This window comes from Indicator indicator, chromosome 1, assembly GCF_027791375.1.
Source record: "Indicator indicator isolate 239-I01 chromosome 1, UM_Iind_1.1, whole genome shotgun sequence".
In the NCBI taxonomy this organism is placed as follows: domain Eukaryota; kingdom Metazoa; phylum Chordata; class Aves; order Piciformes; family Indicatoridae; genus Indicator; species Indicator indicator.
The window spans coordinates 69302085-69326872 of NC_072010.1; the positions used below are offsets into that span (position 1 = coordinate 69302085).

Here is a 24788-nt window from a genome sequence, read left to right on the forward strand (position 1 = left end):
TACTGTCTTCATAATAAACCTTTTAAAATAAAAAAGTCATTTTACACACCCAAAAAAACATTTGTTGAAGGATCCAATTATTTCATTAAAAAAAAAAAAGTTAAACCTTGATTAAAATATTAGTGATGTAATTCAAAGTAGAATTTTAGCATAACTTCATCTAGTGATTATAACTCCAGCATTTTGGATTATAGAATCATGCAACAAACATGGATTTCAGAATACAGAAGTATACAGCTTTCTAACGCATACAGAAAAGAGAAACAGTTAAGCTTTTACATTGTGTACAGACTAGCACCAGGTCGCTGTTCATGGCAATTGTCTCCTCTCTTGTCCTCTTCCCGTGGATGCTGCATGAACAACTGCACTCTATTTTTATAAAGTGCAGACAAGTTTACTTGTATTAAAGCTAAGGCGAGTGGTGGAAAACAGGAGAGGAGGTCGATTGAATTACTTGTGCTTGAATGTTTGCTTTCTCCTCTACCTTGTATCATTCTCCACAAGCAGAAGCACAAAGTAAATCTTAAAAGACAAATGTATAAAATGTTGATTTGGCCCATTTCATGTTGGGCTTTTGGTTGTAGGAAATTTTTTCCTTCCTGTGTTTGCAAAATTGCAGAAATGCCGCTAATACTACAATAAAGAGAACCATGTCTGCTTGCTAAAGAATTAAAGCAAATAGGTTGAGACTAAAGGTGGTTTCTTCCTGTATTGAGTTTTGTGTCCTTTACCCCTAAACAATTAACAGAAGAACGTCCAGAAGTCTTCCTGCACACTCAGGATTGCCTAATGGTAATAATGTACAAAATTGCATACCAGCTTACAAGTTGTAACAAAGTTTCCCTGTCATTCCTGCATTCCCTTCAGCAGCGTAGAACTAGTCTGAGTGTAAATAAATAGCACGTCCTACCAACAGGAACAGCATTCCTGCTAATAAAGCAAAAAATACTCCTACAGGAGCCAGCATAAAAGACCAGCCATAACGTATATAAACAGCAAAGTCTGGGCAATCCATTTTTTTCATGTTTATGTAGTTTTCCAGATCAGCCATTGCCTGGACCCAGATGACATACATCACGACTACCAGTGAAAACAAGACACCTAGAAAAGAAATAACACATTTTTACAATAGAGACGGATGCTGGGTGCATTTATTGTAATACCTAGAAATCAATCCATGCTTGTGGCCCTGTCTGCAAGGCAAGTCAGCCACCAGTGCATATTTTTGTCTTTGGCTTCCTCTAATAAGCACTATCTCCATCGCTTCTAATTTGCCCTGAAAGGCTTGCTCCCGGGACAAAGAATATATCTGGTTTTGGTAGGTAGACTGAAACACAGTTTATGGACTAAATTCAGGCAGATATTTACCATTTTGTTCAGGAGCTGAAGGAGGGAGAATGAGACCAACTGGAAAAAAATATCCACTTCTGCTTCTCAAACTCTCACACTGTTTCTATCACAGTCTTTTGGATAAGACACGAAAAGCAGAAAGGAATGAGAAATATTTTCTATAGTCTTCACCTCTCTGTGTTTACTTTTTTCTTATGAAAAGGGCTTTTTTGTAATATACTACCTTCAGAGTGTTCTGCTCAAAAATTTTGCAAATTCAGATGTATTTAATACAAAATTTTCCACATTAGAAAAAAGTTTCTAGTATATGAACAAAGCTCAACAACAATGAACTAATACTATGAAGCAGGCTATTAGTACAAACCTTAGATTGGATACAACAATTTCCTGGAATTAATCCACCATATAATTCACAGTCTTTTCCCAACCACTCCTCTGAGTGGCCTTTGGAAGCCTTTGGATTGTTTACGTGTGATAGTAATGAGACCACATGTCCTTACAAACTTTGTTAACCTCTTTGTTACTATACACCAGAAGGAGATATAAGTATCAGTTGCATTCCTAATATTTCCTTTCACTTTAGAGCAGTGTGGACACTTGAGAAATGCAAGCCTGCAGCACAGATGCTCCAGCAGAAGATTTACTGGAAAACTGAGTATGAATTCTTTGCATGCTACAGCCTGTACCCATTTGCTCCCTGAGCTCCAGCTGTCAACCACAGTTACAGCAGTAGGACTATCCAGTCCAACATTAAAATATTTGTGAGACACCACCCTATCCTGTTTTTATCCAAGGTTTTGTAGGTGCCTCATTAAAACCACAAGCCAGTGCATATTCCTGAGAATACTTATTGCTGAACTTGAGTCTATGGGCTGTAAAGCCACAGAGTATAATTCAAAGGTATTTGTGGTCTCTTCTCCAACCTCCAAATACTTGCAATGCAATCTTGAACAAATGTGACACTTGTGGCAAAACCCACAAATGAACTTTGTAAGCAGCCACAGACAGGCATATGCCTCCCAACCCACCTGTCCTGATAACCTTTTATGGTTACCTTTCCACATCCCCAACCTGAGATGCTACCTCACCACCTCCTTTCCCTGCCCTTCCTATCCACTTACCAGGGAGCAACTCTTATCAGTCCCTCATTTGCTACAGAAAAAATGAGACAGGTTAGCTGCAGCAGTTTAAATTGGCTGTCTGGTGACATACTTGTTGGTGTTTTATGGTCAAAATGTAAGAAATTTACATTCTGGACAACCTGAACATCCGACAGGTGAGAGCTCACAATTCAGTGCTTGTGAACACTACCTTTTGAAGCACATCATGAAATGAACAGAAGTAGTTAACCTGAAGCATAATCAAAACCTGACTTAAAAGCCCAAAGGATCTGCAATTTTTATGAAGCTGAAAGAAAGTAGAAAAACTAAATAAAGGAGGCAGACAGATTTCCCGACTGTGAAATACACTTCCAAGATTACATTTTTCACTAGGGCTCAAATTCCTAACAAAGTTTGGGGAAAAAAAAAAAAGCCAACACTCAACTCTAAAAGACATAAATTCAATTTTGAAAGTATTTTACCTAAGTAAAATTCAATTTTCATGAAATTTAGCACTGCACTTGTATTAAATATAAAACCAGTGAAACAATCAGAGGGAAGGATCACCTTAGGGCCAGACATAAAGAAAGAGAAATTAAACTGAAGACTCTCCAAATACAAGTCAAACTGGGCAGAAGATTCCTATAAGAGAACATCTAATGATAACACATGATGTAGGCAACATAAAAATTAGAACCAAGCAGAGCTAGCAAATTTTGATGCAAGATGTGAAAAAGATTCAAGGCCAAATTCATAAGGAGAGTTATTAGAGATATGGAGGTTTTTCAAAGATTTCAAAAATTCAACCAAAAAAGAAAAATATTATAGCCCAGCACATTAATAATATGGGAAAAATCCATATGAATATTGGAATTTGCCTTCTCAGATGGCTGCATCTATGCATCTTCCAATGTCTGCAGTCTTCTATTTATTGTCTACATCAGGACAAAGTCTAAAACAATAATAATCACAAAAAGTATTGATGCATGTTCTGTTACTGTAGCAGCAAGTAAGTACAACCAGGTCTTGCAAAAATGGAATAACCTCTGGCACTCTGGGCAGATACAAAGCGAAGTAGTCAGTCAGTTAGTCAGAAGCATCTGCCATTAAAACAAGATTCCATCAGAGGAGTTTTAGTCTTGAAATGGGCACCCACTGCTCTTTGGGTGGTCCAAAGCAACACCTAGAGCCAGCACCACATAGGTGCAAAATAGTGAGGCAGTACTGCCAGTGGTAAAACAACTTCAAGGATGCTAAAATCCATCCGGTGATTTCATAGCAAGCTGTTAATACCTGTGTGTGGCAAATTGTCAGGTATGGAAATTTGCTGAAGAAATGTATGTCAAGCAGAGATAAATGTCCTTCTTTAAAACAGAGGGGGGAAAAATGGAGAATATGAAACCCTCTTAGTCAATTAAGACACTAAAGGAGTATTTAAGGGTTCTCACTATCTGCTAATGGAAGCTAATTAGCAGGAATACCACTTAACGTGTTCAAGAAAAGGCTTGAAAAGCAGAATCAGGCTAAGCAAAAAGTGACCATGTACTGTTGCCTCCAACAGCATTTCATTCATTAGTGCTCCTTTGTCTAATTTTCACAGAGCTATGATTTAATGTGAGTTAAGCACTTACAAAGAAGTTTGCTGGATACATATTTATTCTGGGAGATCTGTTCCTGCAGTCTTGCACTATCTGTTTTGCATATCGTGAACTCTCTTAGCCAAGATCAAAGACAGAATTACCAAGACTGAAAAAAAACCTCCACAATTTTATGAAGCAAATATTTTTAGGAACAATGTGTGCTATGATGTATTTCTACATTTTCAGCATTTAGACCTTTTGCATAGTGTGCAGGTGTCCATTTGTCCTTGCCCTTACATTCACTAAAATAGTGAATATAAAATAGAACAGCAGTTGAATGAATCGGGAATGATGAGGGAAATTATTCCTAGAACACGAAGTATGTCTGAGAGAGATTAAGACAAATAAATACTTCCCTTCTCCTCTTTCTTTCTTGATTTTTTCCCTTTTGCCTTTTTTTTTTAAGAACACACATTTGATACACAGCCCTGTGCAGTGTGATAAGACATGAACTTCTCTGAGGTCACTCTTTTCTGTCCTTTGCATTTATTCTTTTTAATTTCTTTCAAACAAATACTTGTGCATATTGCAAAGGAGAAAGAATACGGAACCTTTAGAAATGTCTATGAATTCCAGAAGCAGTTTGCTGGCCTTTAGTACTTATTCTTCCCACGTAGAAATGCCTTTCACTTGTCAATGGTGAATGGCTGTTTATGGCATGAATCTTTTACTATGCAGACATGAAGACAACAGGTGCTGGAAAGAATGATGTGAGCTTTTTTCACTTGTGCCTAAAGTTTAGAACTCTTTCTCTCACTTGAGGAAAACTTGTATGTGTGTGTATGTATATATATTATTTTTTAAATTGCATTTTTATGTCCTTGTCTTTATTACAGATTCTACCTTGGCCTCTTGTGACCTTTATTTAAAAAAGTATGTCTGACGTTCCACTCTGAAGTACATGCAAACGATCCCACTTAAGAGTTCTGGGAGCTGGCATGTATCTCTGCAGACAGATTTTTGTCCTCATCTAGGAGCCAGAATTAAAATATCAGGGTTTTTTTCACTCTTTTGACAGAAAGCAGAAGTTATACTTGTACTTCTAATCTTGCTTCTTCACAAGGGTGTGATTCTGTAATGCTCTGGGGGCATCTGTAATGCATCCTGGAGGCTTGCTTGTTTGACAGCAGGAAAAGAGGAGAGTTTTCACTACCACCCAGGAAGGAGCAAGCCCAAGGTAATTACGGACTTTATTGATGGCTGCTCTACATGATTATTTTATGGCACCTATGATCTATGGCACCTATGGATCCTATGATCTCTGAAGCTACTGTCAGGCTTCTTATAATTTGCACTAGTGTGGCTCCTCCTGGTCAGTCCTCTGATATACACAGAAGTGAAGCTGCAAAGACAGGGCTGAAGTCACTGACAGGTATCATTGAAACGACGTGCACTTCTTCCCCACAGGTGTAGCATTTGTAGTGTCACCTGCAGTCAGGTAGTTAATGTGGTTACAAAGCTTAACAGGAAAACCTGCCAGTCAATAAGCTGCCACCAATATATTGTGTGTGTGTCTCCACTTGTTATAGCACAGCTGAACCACTAAGTAAGACAGCCTTTATTGAAGATTAGGGTGAAGAAAAAGTAGGTGTGTGACTCTGCCACAGACCAGACATCAGAATTGCTCTGATAGGGCAGACTTGCTGCTCTTCTGGGCACCAGATACACAACACTGGAAAGGCTTCTGAGGTTCCTTTGACTATTTGGAGACCTTTGCAGTTCATCCACATGGGCACCAGTGATGCTTACAGAGATACCTTGAGTGGGTGATTACAGGGCTGTGAGAGTGAGAGATAAGGGCATGGGGCCCACATGATGACAGTCTCAAACCTGCTGCCCAAAGGACAAATGTACTAAAGTTGGTATACACCATGCATCAGCTCCTAGCTTTGTACCTAGTACTGCAAGCACTTTGGCTTTTGTGGACACAGGACCGCATTGAGATATGAGAACTGCTGGGGAGAGGTGAGCTCTGTCAAACAAGGTAGGAAAAGAGCAACAAGCTCAGTAACCTTGTGAGAAGAGATACAAGCAAGGACCATAGGCAGATGGATGTCAAAGCCTCCAGATAAGCAGAGTGAAGAGAACGGAGAGCACAGGGACAGAGCAATGAGGGAGGCTTGCACGCTTCACTAAGAAAGCATGACAATTGAAAGTCCATCTCAACTGTATGTACATAAATGAACTACTGTTGTAATAACACAGCAGGACTTCAAACTCATGCTGTCACTGGATGATGAATGATGCCACTGCATCTGCAGACATGGTGAGAAAGCCTGTGTGACTGGAATGCTTTTCTGGATAGATGCAGACTCTTTAAAAACAGTCAGTTAATGTGGGTGGGATGCTAGAGTCTGCAAGAAATATCTTGAATAAACAGAGATCTTCTAAGTAACAGGAGCTTATTGATGAAGATCAACAAGGTGGACAAAAAAAGGGTGTAGTCATGGTGGGCACCTGCTACAGGCCACCCAATCCAGAAGAGGAAGTGGACTGGAAAAATAGTTATGATTTCTGGTTGTTGCAAGGGACTCAGACACCCCAATATCTTCTAGAAGGGTAATGCTGCAGAGAGCAAGCAACCCAGAAGGTAGACAACTGGACCACATCAAGGGTAACTTTTTGAAACAGGTGTGGAACAGACCTTCTAATGGAAGTGGTTTGCTGGGCCTGCTATTCACAAATAAGATAAAACTGGTCAGGAATATGACAGTATTAGCTGTATTTATAAAGTCATAGAATTGCAAAGTTTAGTATCCTAGGAGCAATGTGGAAGGTGACTAGGAGATTAAAATCCCAGAACTTCAGGAGAACAAACTTCAGCCTGTTCAGGAAACTGGTAGGTAGTATCCCAAGGAAGGCTGCCCGAAAGGACAAAAGATGTCTTGAAGGAAAAATAGGCTCCAAAGTACTGGTTGTTCCTCACAGACAACTTCCTTAAAGCACAAGAATTGTCCATCTCAGTGTGCAAGAATTCAAATAGGTCTGGTGTAAATGAAGGTTAACTTCATAAAGTGTTGTCTAAACAAGAACACTATTATTTCCCTTTACTTGTGACACCATATCTAGAAAACTGTGTCCAGTTTGAGACTCTCTGATGGAAGCAAAATACTGATAAACTGAGGTGACAGAGGATAAGGAGTGGCTGAATGAATTGGAGAGTTTAGTCTGAAGAAGAAAAGAGTCTTCATCTTCCTAAATGGGGGGTGGACTCTTTAGGGACCTGCACACTGAAAGGATGAGATGCAATGGTCACAAGCTGCAGCAAGGACAGTTTCAGGTGAATATCCCCACATTTTTCAAAATTAAGGTGGTCACACTGAGATGAGTGCCCAAAGCTGATGTGGAACATCAGCTACTGGAGATTTAAAAAATTTGACTGGATAAGGTTCTCAGTTGCCTGATCTAATTTCGAAGCTAGCCCTGCTTTGAATGGGAGGACAGACCTTGACTGCCACAAGAGGTCCTCTCCAACTTAAATCCTTACTGTGTCATTCAGCGACAGGGACTAACCTTGCTGTCTTCTTTGGAACTTCTACACATCAACCACCTTGTCTAACTTCTTTCTCAGAAGCCTACTGTTCTCTTCAAAATAACAGCTACTTGAACTTTGTGATAAGACAGAATCCAAGCCCTTTCAAAACACTGCATATAATTTTTTTTTCCCAGTTCAATATGATGGTTTCTGTCTTAACACTAATTTCACCTGTGGCTTAAGTCACATTTTCCCATCAGGTCTATAATTAAATCTTCACCTTGGTAACAAAAGTACTTGTGAGAAGAGCTGTGTAAAACAAATTCTGGTTTAATGTTTTTGTGGGTGATCTGAACTGTTGGATAGGATAATGATATTTACAGTAAGTGCCTTCCCCAGGCAGCTCTGTCTTACTGGTGGGACTGTGAGTAGAAGCAGAAGAGCCTGGTCAGGAACCATATGCCCCTACCCAAGCCAAAATTTCTTATGCAAGCTGCATGGTCCCAGGGTCTGCTATTCTGCTGTCACCACTAGCTTTTTGGCTAATCATATCAGGATTTTGCAAATATCTTTCCTATTCAGTAACAACAGAATTAGTAAAAATAACACAGCTCTTCTCTGAAGCCTTGATTGAGAACAGTGCTGAAGCTGAAAGATACTACACAGAGAGTAAAAAATCAGGATTTCCTTTGAAGAATATCTTCTCTATAGGGACAAAGGGTGAGAGGGGCAAATAGGCAGGCCCAAGGTCACACACCGGGATAATAAAGTTCACTTAACATCACACACTTTTAAAAAAGCAGTCTCTCTAGATTCCCTCAGCAAAGGAAAGAGAGGTGTAGGGTTCCTCCACAGTGCATTCATCTGATCCAATTAGGCCCCTGTTTCAGGATGAAATGAATCCCCAGCTGGGTGAACTTCTTACATATCTGCTCTTTTTACTGCCAACGAATGTTACTGCTTCTTGCAGGCATCCTAGAGAAGCCAAGGGAGACTAGCACAGATTTGGGAATCTAACTTTCCCCTGCCTAAATGAGGGCACATGAACCAACACAGAGTGGAGAACACACACATTGCTTTACACCTCTGCCCATCGGTTCCTGGTGTCTTTCATGTGTCCTTTTCCTTGAACAGCCTCTGCTACTTTCTAGTGACAGCTGAGGTTTTTCACAGATTGAAATTAAAAAAAAAAAAAAAAGAAGAAAAAAAAAGAGCAGGACTCACACAGACTCTTATCCTGCATATTAGTCACAAAAAAAAATATTGAAATATCTAAGGATTTCTGCCAGACTATGAATATTTTTTGTGTCTTAAAAGCATGGGTAAGTAATTCTCAAGGGATCAAATGCAAATATGCAGGAGGTTTTTTCAGCAAAAATATTGTAAAATACTTTCCACAGTTCACTGAGGGTCCTTTAAGAGAGAATAATGATCAGTAGCTGCATATGAGGAGGTGTGAGGTGAAGTGGATAAGCAGGGTCAGCAGGTCAGTAACAGAAGCAGAAAGAGAGCTACTACCTTCTGGTCCTGACATGAGTGGTTTACCATGTAGAACAATACTTCTCTCACAGGGCTGTCTCTCCCCAGGGTTTATAGAAAGGAGACCAGTGATTGAGTGCATACTATCATTTACATCCTACACAGCTGTATCTCACACACCAGAGTGATGTCCTCCCAGACTTTTCAAGGTTAACTGAATGGTGTCCCAGAGAGCTGTCCATATCAACCGAAGCCTGAGAGGATGCATCCTCCATAGTACGTGTGGGTTATGAGGAAGGAGGGAATTCAGTTATTTGTTATCTTTTTTTCACAGAGGTTTAGATCTCCCCCTTACTCATATGCGACAACTTTTTTCTGTACTCCAATCACATCCATAAACATTTCTCCTGTACTGGTCATGTGAATGTGCTCTGTCCTCCAACTTCTTTAGAGCCCACCATAATCATCTTTTGTGTCACTGAAAAAAAAACTCCTCTCCTTAGCTAAAGCTGAGAATCCTACACAGCAGCATCCATAAATATGCATTCTTTTTCCTGCTAAATAAAAAATAGACTGAGATTATAGTGTAATCCCATGGTTTGTCCTGGATGTTTTGGTTTGTTTTATTTTATTTTTAAATATTAATGCAAAAGTGTTTTAGAGAGTAGCTTCATAACTAAATGCTGAAAGAACCATCTCCAAAGTAGGCACTTCACAAGAAATGGATAGAAGCATATGCTTTTTCTTTCAACCATGGTTAATATAATTTTTGGTCAAGCAAAATGGAAGAAATACCTCAGCCTCTCTATTTTTTTTAACTGACTGAACAAACACTATACCCACCAGCAAAGATGAAAAAGCCTCCTCCTGCTTTGTACAGAATGTGGCTGGCAAAAGGAGCTGCACAGATGATGAAGAAACTAGCCATCACAATAGTGAGCACTCCCAGGAGCATAAGAACGGTCCAGAATCCTCGATAAACTGGAGAAAGGCAAGAAGGGAAAAAAAGAATACAACACTTTTTAGTACTTAAAGTAGTGACATATTTGGCTAATAAAGATTTTTCTTTTCCCCTCCTGTTTTCACTTGTCTTACTAAGAAGTGAAACATTAATTCTATTGTGGACCAAATTAGATTTGAACATCAGCCTTTATCTGATGATCACAGAAAATAGTCTGTAAGGTAACACAAATTAAATCCACCTGCTTAATACTTAGCAGTGACTTGTAAGATAGCAACTTGACGAAATACATGCTTTTTAGAAAATAGTACACCAAAGCTCTAGCAATGATTCTTTGGCATAAATGATTGGACTGACAGGACACAATTGTTTTACCAAAACTGTCTGGGAGAAGCAAAGAGCTGCAATATCTTGGCAATCTTAGCCCTCAGACTATATCGCCAATAGAAATCTGTAAGTTCCCTACTATTTATGACTGGATAATTCTCCTTAGATATAGTCACATTCCACAGACAGATACCTAGAGCAGAAGAGAGGGGAAGATCAAAAAATGCAACATGGGTTTCTGAAAAAACATTTTTAAACCAGCCTATTCCTGTTCTAAAGCTCTTACATTCAAAACGTGGTGTTTCAGAAGCCCCTGTCAGACAGTGCCAAGCAGTGCTGAATTAATGGATGCAGCTGGTGATAAATGAGCAGAGAGTTTTGTGACATACTCTGGCCAAAAGAGTCTTTCTAACAATTATTTTTTTAGCTGGCTAATTGCACCTCCATTTAACAAAGTCATCATTTTACAAATGCTACAAGAGTGACATAAATTTCATCCCATGAATTTAAAAATTGGTACATTAACACAATCCATTAGTAAAATTACGAGTTGCAAAAATCTCCACCGTCAGATCTAAAAATCTTGAAGCACTGACAATTCAGTCAGTGAAAAACATTTCCACCCAACTGAGGGAAAGCATATAAGCCAGCTGGCAAGTCAGGAGCAATGACTCACAAAAGAAACTGCCATTTATCATTTGACAGTACCTACTTACTGTTATGGCAAAACACAACCAAGCAACTATTATACTGGTTCATATCCTGAAAGTTTCAAATTCATACAGCTTGCTAGAGCCAGCTATTCTGGAATAATTTGGGTTTGTTTTCATTTGAAATATGAAGGTGCATTAAACATTATAGCTCACGCTTCCCACTAATGTGTTCCAAAAATCTACAGTTTTTAAGTTGATCAGCTTAACTCATGTTAAAGTATACACCATCTTGCTTATATCAGCCCTGTAAATGTATTAGCTAGATCACATTCACCACACCATATTAGACACACTTTGTAAATAGCTTCCTTTTTATTCCAGGCAGACCCAGAGACATAATTTTCCACCACACTGATCAGCAGATTTGAGCAGAGGAAGGATGAATGTGTCTGAAAGTAGTTGGAAGAAGGGTTAAAATTGTGTTTTGGTTCATATCCAATATAAGTCTTCTTTCTACATAAACAAAAAAAATGGAAATAGTAGGTAAGAAATAAGGCTGTGGCTCAGCAAGGTAGTTAAGTGTGTGTTCTGCTTTAAGTACTCTACCTCTTATGGGATTTAGACACCTGTTTAAAGTTAAACACATAGTGAAATGATTCACTTAATGCAAATGGACAGTGAATGGAGACCTAGTAAGGTAAATCTCTCAAGTCTTTCAGTCTCGGGTCTCTGAAGCAATTTCATATTATTTTACTCATGGGGCTACTTTGCTAAGCTTCATCGCAGTCCCCAAGTCCATGGGACATTACTTCCTCATTTAAAACCTAACACCACTAAATCAGTCTATAACCACCCAACTCTTTTACACGGATGGCCCAAGGTACTTCAAAGTCATGCTACATAATAGGACACATAGGCCAAAATGGATCCTTAAAAAGCTTTCTTCGATATCATTATGGTCAGTCACTGTTTCTATTTCCTGAATAGATGAGGACACAAGATTCTCCAGCATTACAAATCAGTATCAAATTTTGTTATCTGCTCTTCATACAGGAAGCTTTGAATTCTGTTTTAGTGACATTTTATCAGAAAAGCTTGATTTGTTCAAATATTCCTGGTAAGAGAAGACAAAAGGAGTAAAAATGTAACTGATGGATATTTGTTTAAACCTCTCTGTAACAATACAAGCGAGAAGCTGTTTTTCTGCTCCAGTGGCATAAGTGTTTTATGCATTATATGTAAAATACTGATTTGACCTAGCTATCACCTGAGAAGAGCTTCCATTCTATTTCTCTGGAAATAATTATTTCTTCTAGGGAATCATGGATACATTCTGATGAACTTAATACTTTTTTATCCAGATAACCCCATCACAAAACATCAGTTAAATAATAGAGTATACCTGAAAAACAAAAAAGTCTGCAATGCTCTCAAATATTTGACTTTTCAAGCAAAAGCTTGCCCCCTCTAATTTGCAAGACAGTAAGTAATTTGGAACTAGATGATCCCTATGGTCCCTTCCAACCCTGACTGATTCTATGATTCTATTTGTGGCACGGGTCTGAGGAAACATGCTAAGAGCATTTAGATTTTTTTATATATATAAATATATATATATATGTAAAGGGACTTTAAAAGCAATGATTTTTTTTTCTGTAAAGAAAGATAACTTATTTCATACTCAGACCATTTTCATTCAGACCATATTTCTCATCTTCTCTGCCTAGATTTGCAAGATCAGTTCCCACAGGACTAATCATTCACAATGACAATGCAGCTCTACTGCTGTCATTTAGTTTAGTTGGCATCTATAGATGAACAGAAAAGAGCTGGTTCAAACTAAACCTTCCTAGGAATGCACTTACTCTTCAAGTCAAAGACTTTGCGGCTCTGAGACTGAGGTGAGCCATACCAGAAAAAAAGTGCAAAAGAATTATCCTTCTTTATGTCCCATGAAAAGGGCTGACACTGTGATCCCTGCAGTCTGTTTCAAGAAATAATGATTCACTGCACCTATACAAGGTGTTAACAGAAGCTTGCACCGTTTCAAGTCTCACTGATGCAGTTCATAAGACAGTTCATGTTCTGGTCCACATGACAAGGACTGCCCTTGCTTCTGCAAGGTATTTCACAGATATGTTTGTGTTAGCTACCTCAGATAGATGCACTACTCCAAGTATTTCCTACAACAGAAGAAATAAAGTACAAGCACTACCACAAAGTCTGAGGTAAACCTATCTGCAGTGTTTATCTTAGACAATATTGCTCTGTGTTCCAAGAGTGATAAACAGAAGGTTCTGTAACTTGTCTTGGTAAGCTGTCCCTTTGCCAGTTACAACATTTGCCTTGGAAGTGACATGCAGACCTAAAAATAAAGTAGTACTCAGAGGAAAACAGGAGTACACACGGCATGCTTGTCTTTGAGCTCTGCACCATTTGGCCTCTATACTATGGGGATATTATAGCTGCAGTATATTCCTACAAAAGTGCATGACCTGTAGTTTTCACTTGCTATTTGCTTTTTCTCACTAAAGATCCTAATTTAGGTTCCTCTGGACACTTCTGCATCATTTGAAAATAGAAGTACTTGTTTTTGAGTAAGTGAGAAAACTTCAGAGAAATGACTGAAAATTATCAAAACCCCCCTTTTCTAGCATAGTAGAATCCAGCATTGATTACAAACTGAAGCCAAAGATAGGTATTTTAAGATGGCACTGCTGCAGGATACGAAAGAGAAGCAATAGTGTATTTCACAAAGTTAGACAACTGTGTCACCTACAACATACACTTGTGGTGCAGGGGCCATACACACCTCTAAAGCACTATAATGGGTGATTCAGGAACCTGTATCAGTGTCCTAGATGAGAGCGGGACAGATGCTCTATTGCCCCAAAAGGAACAAAAGAATGACACACACAAATGGACTGGGTAGTGATGGAAAGTTTAACTGGAAAAGCAATTGATATTCTACAAAGAAAACTACAGAGCATAGTAGTAAGCATATCCCAAAGTATACAGAGTTCCCTTACACTATACCCAAAAGTCCCGGGCTTCCCTTCTCCCCACCTGAGGGTGCACCCAAAACCCCCAGGGCTCGCTCTTCCCCCCTGCTGCTAGGCTGGTCTCAGGCTGGCCAGGCCTGAGCCTGTGCCCCCTCTCCCCCCACGCTTCTTATCCTGGCATTAGGCCTAAACAGGCCAAAGAGGTTTTGAGATACTGCCCCACCATTTATGTGATAGGGAAGCATCTCCCACAGGAGCAGAGAGGGAAGGAAGAGAAAGAGAATGACTTTGCAATCAGATTCATAGGGTGCAGGATTTATGGGTAGAAATACGCTGTTTCCTGTGTCCACCTAGTGGGCTGGACACTCTGGACACTGGAGGTGTAACTCTGCGGCTTTAGTTTAGAAGGCACCCAGCCTAAACTGCCACAATTAGCTAATGACATAATGCAACACCCATCTACTACTGGGGACGTTAAGATTAACCTCATGAAACCAAACCGTGCATTTTATTAGCCATGCTTACTTCAAGTGTTTCAAAATCTCAGCTATTGACCCATACATTTTCTGTGGCCTATCAAAAAAACCCCACCAGCCACTTAATACTGAATTGAATATCAATAAGAATTATTAAGCACCACAAAGCTGAGGCACTTTTTGAAGCATGTGTGAGTACAGGCTGCATACACATTACTACAGGAAAGGCTGTCTTGAATTTTCATGCACAAGTGCATATCCTAAAGTGTGGGTATTGTATTTTAGAACATGTCTTTAATGCAAGAGATATCAAAATGCATTTGACAAGAGTATTGCTGCCCACAACATAACATATAGTGAAAGATGAAGTGTCTGAACTGCTTTAAATCAGGAGTATCTTCTCTGCCGATAAACAACTGTAAATGAGATCACGGATCTTGGCAGTGCATGAGACACATTCCTGGCAACAGAGTAAACCTTACAAAACTTTTATCAGTTTTACTCAGTACCTTTACTATCCTTTAGTAGTAATCTTTTTAATAACCTTAACAGTAAAACAAATACAATATTCACAGTATGAATACATTGCTTTTTTTAAATACTTCTTATTTTATCACTGCTTGGTGACTGGGGAGTTCTGCCTTTGTAAATGTACTGTATTGCAATCTCTTATGGGCAATTATGCGACTGTATTACCTAACAGCTTTTCTTTTATTGTTTGGGTTTTTTTTTTTTTGGTCTTAGAAATAGGTTACTGCTAGCATTTCACTGTATAACTTTTATTTTCAGATTTCATTGCTGATATTTTATAGATTACTTTAGGTCAGCTGCGACCCAGTAACAAACCTGCCAAGAAATTTGATCACACCATATTAGATTTAATAGTTGCTAAAACAGAATTTTCCTTCAGACCCATAAACGTATTCTACACTATATTAGGCACTACCTCAAATGCTGACAATGTACACAGCACTGGACAAAATCAGATACTGATAGTCAGGAAAAAGTACTAGCAGATACACATCAGAGTATTAAACTAATGTGTCAGGGCAGCCTCATTAAATGGTTTCCAACTTAGTTTCAGAAGGTGCTGGGGCAATTTACAACAGTTAAGTAACTATTGTTTGTTTTTTAAATAAAGTTGGGGGCGAATAAAAAATAAATAAATTAATGACTTGCCTAAGCACTAGATTTTGGACCTATTTTTTTTAGGAATAATCTCACTGTATCCAACAGGACTACCTGTACAAGAAAGGAGTTCTTACATTTTTCAAAAAACAGCCTAGTGTTTGTCCTGTAGTCAAAGAGTTTTACAAAAGTGTGGTAGTCCTTGAATGTCAGTGTTTAGTAATCTAATTACATGATACTATGCATTAATATAGCTAGCAGTAGATTATTATTTAAGTACCACACTATTATGTTTTCAAAAGAGCCTGATGAGATAACCAATCTGATTATATAAATATATGTTTATTTCAGAAGGTAGAGGTCACTACTCTGGCACCTTTATTGTTATGAGCTAATTTCATGTTATTTATTACTAATGCTTTAGCTTGTTGCACGTTTGTGAACCACCGTATAAATGAATCTGCTGGCAACACACTGAGGCACTGCCTAAGCTGCACACTATAATAGTTCTCAGTATAAACCACTGCACCATCACAGGAAGTCACTTAAGTCAGGCCTCTTCTGAGTTAATTCAGATTCCCATTTCAGATAAAGATAAATTACATGTCCTACAAATTTATTTAAGTGCATTAACCATAAATGATGTTTGGCAGAGCTGTGGAACACATCTTACATTGCAGGTAGGTGAAGTCCTCCCCACTACACCAAGATATTTAACAAAACCAGTGAATGAACAAAACCACTATAACTGTGATTAACCTGATCTAGTTGAGGATGCCCCTGCTAACTGCAGAAGGGGTTGGACTAGATGACCTTCAGAGGTCCCTTCCAACCCAGACCATTCTACAATTCTATGATTCTATGACACGGGACACAGCGAGATGTGATTTCAATATAGTGTCATCTAACCCTTCAAAGCTGATCATGCATCTGACAATAATGATGAAAAGAAATCTGAGACATTAAAACATGCATTCAAATTTCAAACATAAGCATCACTGTAGGCTTTTCTGACTCTATGTATTTCCATCTAAGACTGTAATTCTTGACGCTCGGTGCTTAGTCTTGGTTTGTACAGAAGGATGAACGAGGTCTAAAGCTTCATAAGGCGTACTATAACACTAAACTTCAAGATCCTCAGTCTTTTGGAACTGTCACACAAACATGATAAAACCAACATACAAAAGATATAAAAAGATGAGATGATGGATCGAGCCTCTTCTGAGTTCTGGCCCAGAAAAGCTCTGAGCCAAATTCCTACTGATAGTAAAAACAAAGGAAGTTATGTCAGCAAAGAACTGGGTCCAAGCATTGCACTCAAAAAGCATCAGAGATTTTACATTCCTCAGGAAACTTATCTTGGAGTGAACCGTACTAACTAGGTGGTAACATGTCATGCCACCAACAAACCACATTTGTGTTTCCACTAGGGGCAGCAGTAAAATTCAAATTCCTCTGACAAGGTCCCAAAGTCTCCTAAGCCAAACAGTCTCTAAAAGAAGTCATGTGTCTTTGCTTGCTCAGAAACTAACAGTTCTGTCAATAGAAAGTTAGAGATTTTTAGAAAAATGTGGTGTATACATGTTCGATTTTTCTAATGAAGTTTAAAGCTTTTTATTCAGCTGTTTATTTTTCTACCAAAAAAAAAAAAAAAGGCAAACGAAATATTTTTCGGACCAGAGAATATTTCTTCTTATCCACTCCTAATTAAAAGTGGATGTGCAGGACTCACTAAAAGCGATGATAAAGTTGTGTGGAAGATTTTTGAAGAAGAGTGGAGTTCCTCAGGGGTCAGTACTGGGACTAGTACTATTCAATATATTCATCAACAACCTGGATGAGGACACAGAGTGCACTGTCAGCAGGTTTGCTGACGACACCAAACTGGGTGGAGTGGCTGACACACCAGAAGGCTGTGCTGCCATTCAGAGAGACTTAGACAGGATGGAGAGTTGGGCAAGGAGAAATTTAATGAAGTTCAACAAGGGCAAGTGTAGAGTCTTGCACCTGGGAAAGAACAACCCCAGTTATCAGTACAGGTTGAGACTGAGGGGTAACGTCATTAATGTTTATAAATATGTAAAGGGTGAGTGTCAAGAGGATGGAGCCAGGCTCTTCTCGGTGATGCCCAGTAACAGGACAAGGGGCAATGGGTGGAAGGTGAGGCATAAGAAGTTCCATGGAAACATGAGGAAACATCTTTTCACTGTGAGGGTTACAGAACACTGGAACAGGCTGCCCAGGGAGGCTGTGGAGTCTCCCTGGCTAGAGATATTCAAGACCCACCTGGATGCATTCCTGTGTGATCTGGTGTAGGTGATCCTGCTTTGGCAGGGGGGTTTGACTAGATCATCTTTCAAGATCCCTTCCAGCTCCTAATATTCTGTGATTCTGTGAGATTTCTTTTGTCATTCCCAAAAGTGAGTATTTTGAGAAACCTAAGAGCCACGGAAGTGGTAATATTGTATTAAAAAATAGTAGCAGAACTGAAAATAGGGACAATAACCACACTGTTTGGTACTACCCCTTTGTTTAGCTGCTGCAAGGTATTATATGCATCCAACTGGTTATAAAAATATTTTTAAAAAAAATTTTTCCTCACAAAATCAAACCAAGGGCTTTTGCACTGGCTTTTACAGAAAAGTATTTCCTCCACTGTGAAACAAAAAGAAGAGAATAACCTTCTACCATTTTGAATTTAGCAAGTGGGGAAATGGCCTGAAGTAGCACCAGGGGAGGTATAGGTTGGACACGAGGGACAATGTCTTCATGGAAAGGGTTGTCAAGCCCTGGTCCAGGCTGCCCAGGGCAATGGTGGAGTCCCCATCTCAGGAAGGGTTTAAAAGCCATGGAGGAGGTGTGGTGCTCAGGGACATGGTTTAGCGGTGCCCTGGCAGTGCTGGGTTAAGGGCTGGACTTGATGGACTCTGAAAGGTCTCTTCCAACCAAAATGATTTTGTGATTTGTCGCTGTTGTGGTGGACAGAGTGACACATACACACTTATAGTTATCAACAGAGTAGAGCATAGAACCTTTATTATTATTGTTAACAACACACATTGATATGTTTTCTATCCTATTATAGCTACTTCTACTTGGTTAACAGGTTGTTTTTAATATTCTTATTGGTTATTGCTATATCACTATGGTAATAGCTATTTATGTTAACCTATACATGGGAGGATTCAAACCCTCTATCTTACAGTTTCCCAGGCACTCTTCAGCCTTGCAAACCACCTGCATCTCTGGGACCTTCCATATCTTTATTGATACACAGTAATCTGCCCAAGGTTAAGTTCTTCTTTCCCAGGCAAGGAATCTGTGGACCCACCACAGTTTCCCACAGTGATTCTGTTGATTTAAGTGCAGTTTCAGAGAAATTTTAAAAATTCGTTTGCCAAAACTCATGGGCAGGACTGTCAAACTAGACTAAACAAGAAACAAGTTTTGAACTAACAGAAGAGACGATGATATAACTTTCTTCATAAAAAGTTGTGAAAGATTCTTGAACAAACATACCTAGTCTAGTAAATAACTCACTTGGATGCTGAAAATGAACAGGAGGCATAAAAAACCTCTCTTCGGTTTTAATGAGCTCAAAAGCAATCCAACTGTATCTATTTATATAGTAGGAATGGCTTTGAATATACTCTACCTGGGCCAGCATCTATAATACAGTTCTGCCTATTTTTAATCTCCTAATATGAAATATAGATAGGAAAATTATATTTGAGCAGTGGTTCTTTTGGCAAACATTAACTGAAATTAATTAAACTTTTGATGATATTCCTTCTCCTTCCTTTATTCTTTGTTTGTCCACTTCTGTGTAATCATACAATATAATTTGAGGATCCTTTCTGAATGTATGAATGAATAGTGGAATACAAACTCAGCCTAGATTATTAGTAGCTGATGACTCTGTCACTTTCAAATGGAAAGAAAAACTGTTCTAGATGTGCTGTGAAGTTACAGATTATATCTCTAAATGGTGAATTCTGAATTCTTCCTGGACAAACAGTTCATAATTTCCATAGATTAACAGAGCCGTTATCAGGCCAACTTATTTTCTTTTTCATGTCTGCACCATAAAATTGGATTCCGAAGACATTTCAAAGTTAGCAAAGGTGTAATTACAGCCTTAGAACAGAAAGGGATCGCTTAAGTCAGCGAGTCAGGGAGCTCATAGACATGCAGCATCCACACATCACAGGTTATTTAAAAAGTCATGTATATTTGAAGTGATTTACTTCAAATATGTTTGCATAAAGCCCTTGATCTGATTAAATTTGACCAATATTTCAAAGTAGTTGTAAAGATTTGTTAAAACCAGGCATTATTCAAATATAAGGTCTTAAATTACTATATATCTGCATATACAAATATAAGTATCTTTGTTACAGCACTAGTTTCTCAGTGTTAATATCTCTGTTTAACATAGCATGTATTATGAAATATTATAGAGGATACACATATATTTAAAAATAGCTTAGTTCACCACAACAAACAAAACTGCCTATTGATGCAATTTTAGGCAATATTCATGTATTGCACACACTGTTCAGAGGAACTTTAGTGCCTCAGCTCTCTACAGTGTCAATGGAGAGAAGCTCCAATCCAGCAGTTGGTTCCGTATATCTGAGTTAGTGGAATAAACTTAGACAGTATCAAGGCCCCTCTCCTCATTCCTCATGAAGTAAAAATGCACTACATTTCCATGTGTAGTAATTTATTTAAACAACAAAACGGTTTTATTAGAATACATGAGAAGAAGTACGTGTTTAATGGATTCAGCCTAAGGAAGACACTTCTTATGTTGGAAAAAAAAAGCACTAAAAAGGAAATGTATCCTTTTTTTAGAAATTACTTCCATTCTGCCATCATGCTTAAAGCAAAATATTCGTTTAAGTGCTTTACTAAATGGTGGCTTAAATATGCATGTTGGAAAATTATGAGAAGTATGAAACATCAAAACTCTAGTAATTAAACTGTATGGAGCGATAAGGCTGTTTTATACTGAGGCATTCAAATAGTTTGCTTGAAACTATAGGCATTGTATCCATTTTCAGCCACAAAAATACTTACTGATTGCAGAGTCATAGGAGGTTGAGTTGTGTTCATCTCGGATAAGAGGAAATGGTGACAGGTAAGCATGTGTACAATTCTTGGAAGGTGACTGGTTAGCTAGAAGCGAAAGAAAGCTAAAAATTAAGATTTTACTGGCTTAACAATAAAATGTTTTAAGCCTGTTCTTCAAATGGGTAAACTGAGTTTTGTAGGCCAAGATTCCAGGTTCTTTCTCAGGCAATAGATGACGGCGGATTTGGTTTGGTAAGAGGAACCAAACTTGTTATCCAGCCAAGGATATTCCTTAAAGGGCAACAGAGATTTGTACTATGGGAACAGTAAAACAGCCTTGCTGAAAACACCCTGCAATTTATATGCAATGCATACGAATGCTTTTATATGTATATGTGCCTGTCTGTTGTGAGGGATAATTATGTCTGCCTCATTATTGCATGCCCCACCAAAAAAAAAAAAAAAAAAAAAAAAAAGACAACCAGGAAATTACTTTCACTCTTGTGAAAGAACAATGACAAATACCAAGCATCTTCAGAAAGTTTACAATCTCAACAAATATGAGTTTAGTCTATGGAATAAATATCCCCAGAGAAGGGTAATTTTACCCTTTATATTAAATGCTTATAAAAATATCACCTTTTTCCTTGCGAAAGATAAAGGCTGACTATATCTTAAACCACATTTAAATTTCAGATTCCTGACCACAGAATTCTCCAGATAAATAACAAGGGGAAATTAACTACAGTGAATAATACATTGGCCACCTAAGACCAAGCAATATATTTAGCAAAACAGAGGTTATTGTAGGCAAATCTGTATGACAGCACCTGCTTTTCACAAGGATTGTGCAAATCTTGCAACAAAGAGAGGGAGCTCTGTACCTCAGAGATAGGGTCAAAGACAGGAAAGAAGGTTGGTTGACCTCTTCTTCATGGAGATTTTGGTTGTAAAATACTACCTGATCTACCAGAATCCTAGCAGATATTGGAAGATGGCAAAAGGTCATCTGTGAATCTAGTAGAGGAATTCTCATGGATGTCATATGCCCTACACACTTTTCACAGTAGAATTGCTCAGGTCCTACTTAAATCACTTGTAGAACTAGTTTGAAAAACTCTCTGAGTGAAAATTCATGGACCATCCTAATCACTAAGCTCTTTTCCCTTAAATTACAAAAATATACAGTCTGTTTAACAGTAATTGGCAAGAGGCTGTCCTGACAAGAATGGACTCAAGTTAACAGGGCAGTCATATCACTCATAGTGTAAGCTATTAGTTAAACATGTATCGTTTTGTCCCAGGGTTTCCTTCAGTACAGATTAAAAATATATTTTTCAAGAATTTATTTTAGGATAGGTGAAAAACATCATCACCAATGAAATCCAATGATTCGCAACATGGTAATAAAACCCACAACAATTCTGAGAACAAACTACTGTAGATAATTTAAAACGAAAACGTTACTTACTATACCAGAAATTCCACATGCTGGCATTATTCTCTCCTACATTTCCACTAAACCAGCACCTCCAGAAAAAACCTTCATGATGGAAAGTGGCCTTCTCTCCCTATGGGGTGGAGAAAAAAACAAGTTAAAAAAAAAAAAAGAGAAAAAAAATTTTAAAGGGGGGGGGGGCAGGGGGAAGCCATTATCATTCAGTTTTTAAATGGCTGAAAGTATCGAGTTCCACTGAAATTAGATGTTTAGGGAAAAAACACCATTATCACAATGAAACACAGCCTACTTAAATATAAATTAACTATGATATATCTTACCAGTTATACATCATTTGAAAGAATGACATATTGTAATAGTATTGCAAAAGACGAATTCCTTGTAGAGTTGATTACAACTAGTTACAAGAGGTTTTGAAACAGGTTTGAAAGCCTCCAGGACGTGAAAATAAGTTCATACTGAAGTAAATTATTTCAAAATAAACACATCAAAGAAACCTACAGATGGATAATTCTTGTTATAAATAAAAATGTCCATACTAACCCCAACATCTTCAGGTGCTTTTGAACATCTTCCTATTTCTGTAGCAAGAAGCCAATAATCGGTTCCAAATGCCACTAAAAACAGCAAAACCCCTAAGGCTGCGAAGAAGCCTCCAAAAAATATCCCCACACTCAGTTTCATTATCAAAGTTCTTCTAAAGAAAATGCTTAATTATGCAAGAGAACCAGTAAAAAAATAAAAATATTGGGAAAGCGACTAGAATGCTGATTGGAGAATACAGCTCATATCTGAAGAAGTTTCTCTTCATCTGACTCCCTGCCTGTGCCCTTCTTCCAAATGCGCTGTGAGTTGGTTTGTGTCCCCTAATTTTTGTTCCATGTGGCTGACTCAAGACTGACAGATGAAAAGGGCCTTCTATTTTAGGACACTGATGGCAGAGCTTCATTCTGGTTCTCTGTCTGGGCAAGGCCAGTCAGAAATAGCTGACCTTCCCCCAACTAATCATGGATTGACTTGAAATATTATTGCAGCTGGTGCATCAGTAAAGACGGGGATGGTGTTGCAATGGCTCTGTCCACCCGTTCAAATGAACAATGTTACAGAGCACACAGTAGCAGCAAGGGCTTACAAAGTTCAGGCTTGGTGGTGAATGTTTCCTTCGCTGCTAGCAGGGAATGAAACACACCAAACACTTCGGAAGTTACCATGTCACATTACTAAACAAAGGTTGAGATTTTTTTAAGGAACTGTAAGACATGGTAGCCAAATTGCAGAGATGCCTTTGAAAAATCCTAACCTTTATTAAAAATACAGTTAGGTTTTTAAATTTACATCTTACATTTATAGTAATAGCATTAACAACACTAAACGGAGCATCATCTTTATTTATTCAAATGCCTTTTATTTGCATATAACACAAATGCATGCAATTAAAAATTCTTCCCAGCACCTGATAAAGAAACTTTCAATCTCTTTATAAATAGGAGACATTTTTCCATACATGTGCTTTGGCTCCTTTGAAAGGTGATGAGTAACATATTTAAGTTGCAAGGACTCCATGACTAAGAAAAGACTTTTTCAACAACTTTTGCTGCCAAGCAGGCTTTTCCAAACATCTCTAGTGGATCACAGAGCATCCTTCTTCAGAGACTTGTTGAGTGCATACTGCACATCAGATCCTGTAGTCCTTACTACAGGATAAGTAAAGTATTATATTTCACTTATAATTTCACTGGAATTATCAATAACCAGAGTAGAAAATATTCCACTGGCATCTCATCCTGGGAAGTTCTGGGATCAAGAGAAGGATGAAGTTAGTTTATGCTAGAAAACATAATGTCACAAAATTTTATTGCAACACACTTAGGCTTCCAGAGGGACTCCTACTTCAAATATTTCAGTATCTGTTTGGACAGTGCCACAGTGTGCTCAAGGGGAGCAAGGGAAAGACTGTTTCTATTACCTGTCCTCATTTCCAGACAGCTGTGTCCTCAGTGTTTTGCTAACACTACATTATATACCTACATTTGTTTCAAATCATATTTTTTAAATCTGATACTATATTAACCTCATACACAAGCACATCTGGTGTTCTGTGGATTTTTTGCACTACATGTATGCAGAATAGTCCAACAGACTCTTCTTGCCATATTTGCTTTCCCTGACAACCTCTGATAAATTCACTTTGCTATAGCAGGAAGTGATTTCGAAAATATCTGACTTTGGAAAGTGATGTTTTATCATCTCTATTAAAGAAAAGTATCTTTCAGGAAAAAGAACTCATAGAATGTGCTATAAAAGAAAATAAGGGATGTTTTAGAAAAGCATTACTTGCAAGTTAGAATAATGCTTTAACTTTCAGTCAGCCCTGAAGTGCTCAGGCAGGTGGATTAGATGATTGCTGTAGTTCCCTGATAACTGAAATAGCCCTATTGTATTCTATTCTATTCTATTCTATTCTATTCTATTCTATTCTATTCTATTCTATTCTATTCTATTCTATTCTATTCTATTCTATTCTAATGTGTAAAAAAAACCCCAACAAACTAGGGTTCAGTTCAAGCCCAAATTTAGACAACATCATGAGCTAGATGCCTCTCTGTTACAACCAATAGTGATCTAGTCAATACAGTCAGGAGATCCTGAAGAGTGGTTCAGC

The 24788-nt window shown here is 38.2% G+C and overlaps 1 protein-coding gene across 3 annotated transcripts; it reads right to left on the reverse strand.

The window, feature by feature from the left end:
- On the reverse strand, positions 1-22810 carry TMEM182 (transmembrane protein 182). 3 transcript variants are annotated; one of them, XM_054384984.1, is made up of 5 exons: positions 22676-22810; positions 22139-22229; positions 20674-20772; positions 9888-10025; positions 1-1101 (listed from the first exon to the last, which is right to left on the reverse strand). In XM_054384984.1, exons 1-5 carry the CDS (start codon positions 22808-22810, stop codon positions 878-880), a joined length of 687 nt encoding a protein of 228 aa, XP_054240959.1. In that variant the 3' UTR covers positions 1-877. The 3 variants fall into 3 exon arrangements, with proteins under 3 accessions (XP_054240959.1, XP_054240950.1, XP_054240943.1); XM_054384975.1 differs by having other exon boundaries at positions 22139-22238; XM_054384968.1 differs by having other exon boundaries at positions 22139-22238; positions 22670-22810.
- Positions 22811-24788: the final 1978 nt, after the last annotated feature.

What these genes read in the sequence shown, in the direction of transcription:
- TMEM182 (XM_054384968.1), bottom strand. Translation starts at nt 22,810, where the DNA reads ATGAAACTGAGTGTGGGGATATTTTTTGGAGGCTTCTTCGCAGCCTTA. An exon ending in CTCCTATGACTCTGCAATCA is followed by an intron (nt 10,026 to 20,673) that starts GTAAGTATTTTT and finishes GCCTTTCTCCAG; the next exon opens with TTTATCGAGGATTCTGGACC. An exon ending in AGGCTTTTTCATCTTTGCTG is followed by an intron (nt 1,102 to 9,887) that starts GTGGGTATAGTG and finishes TTTCTTTTCTAG; the next exon opens with GTGTCTTGTTTTCACTGGTA.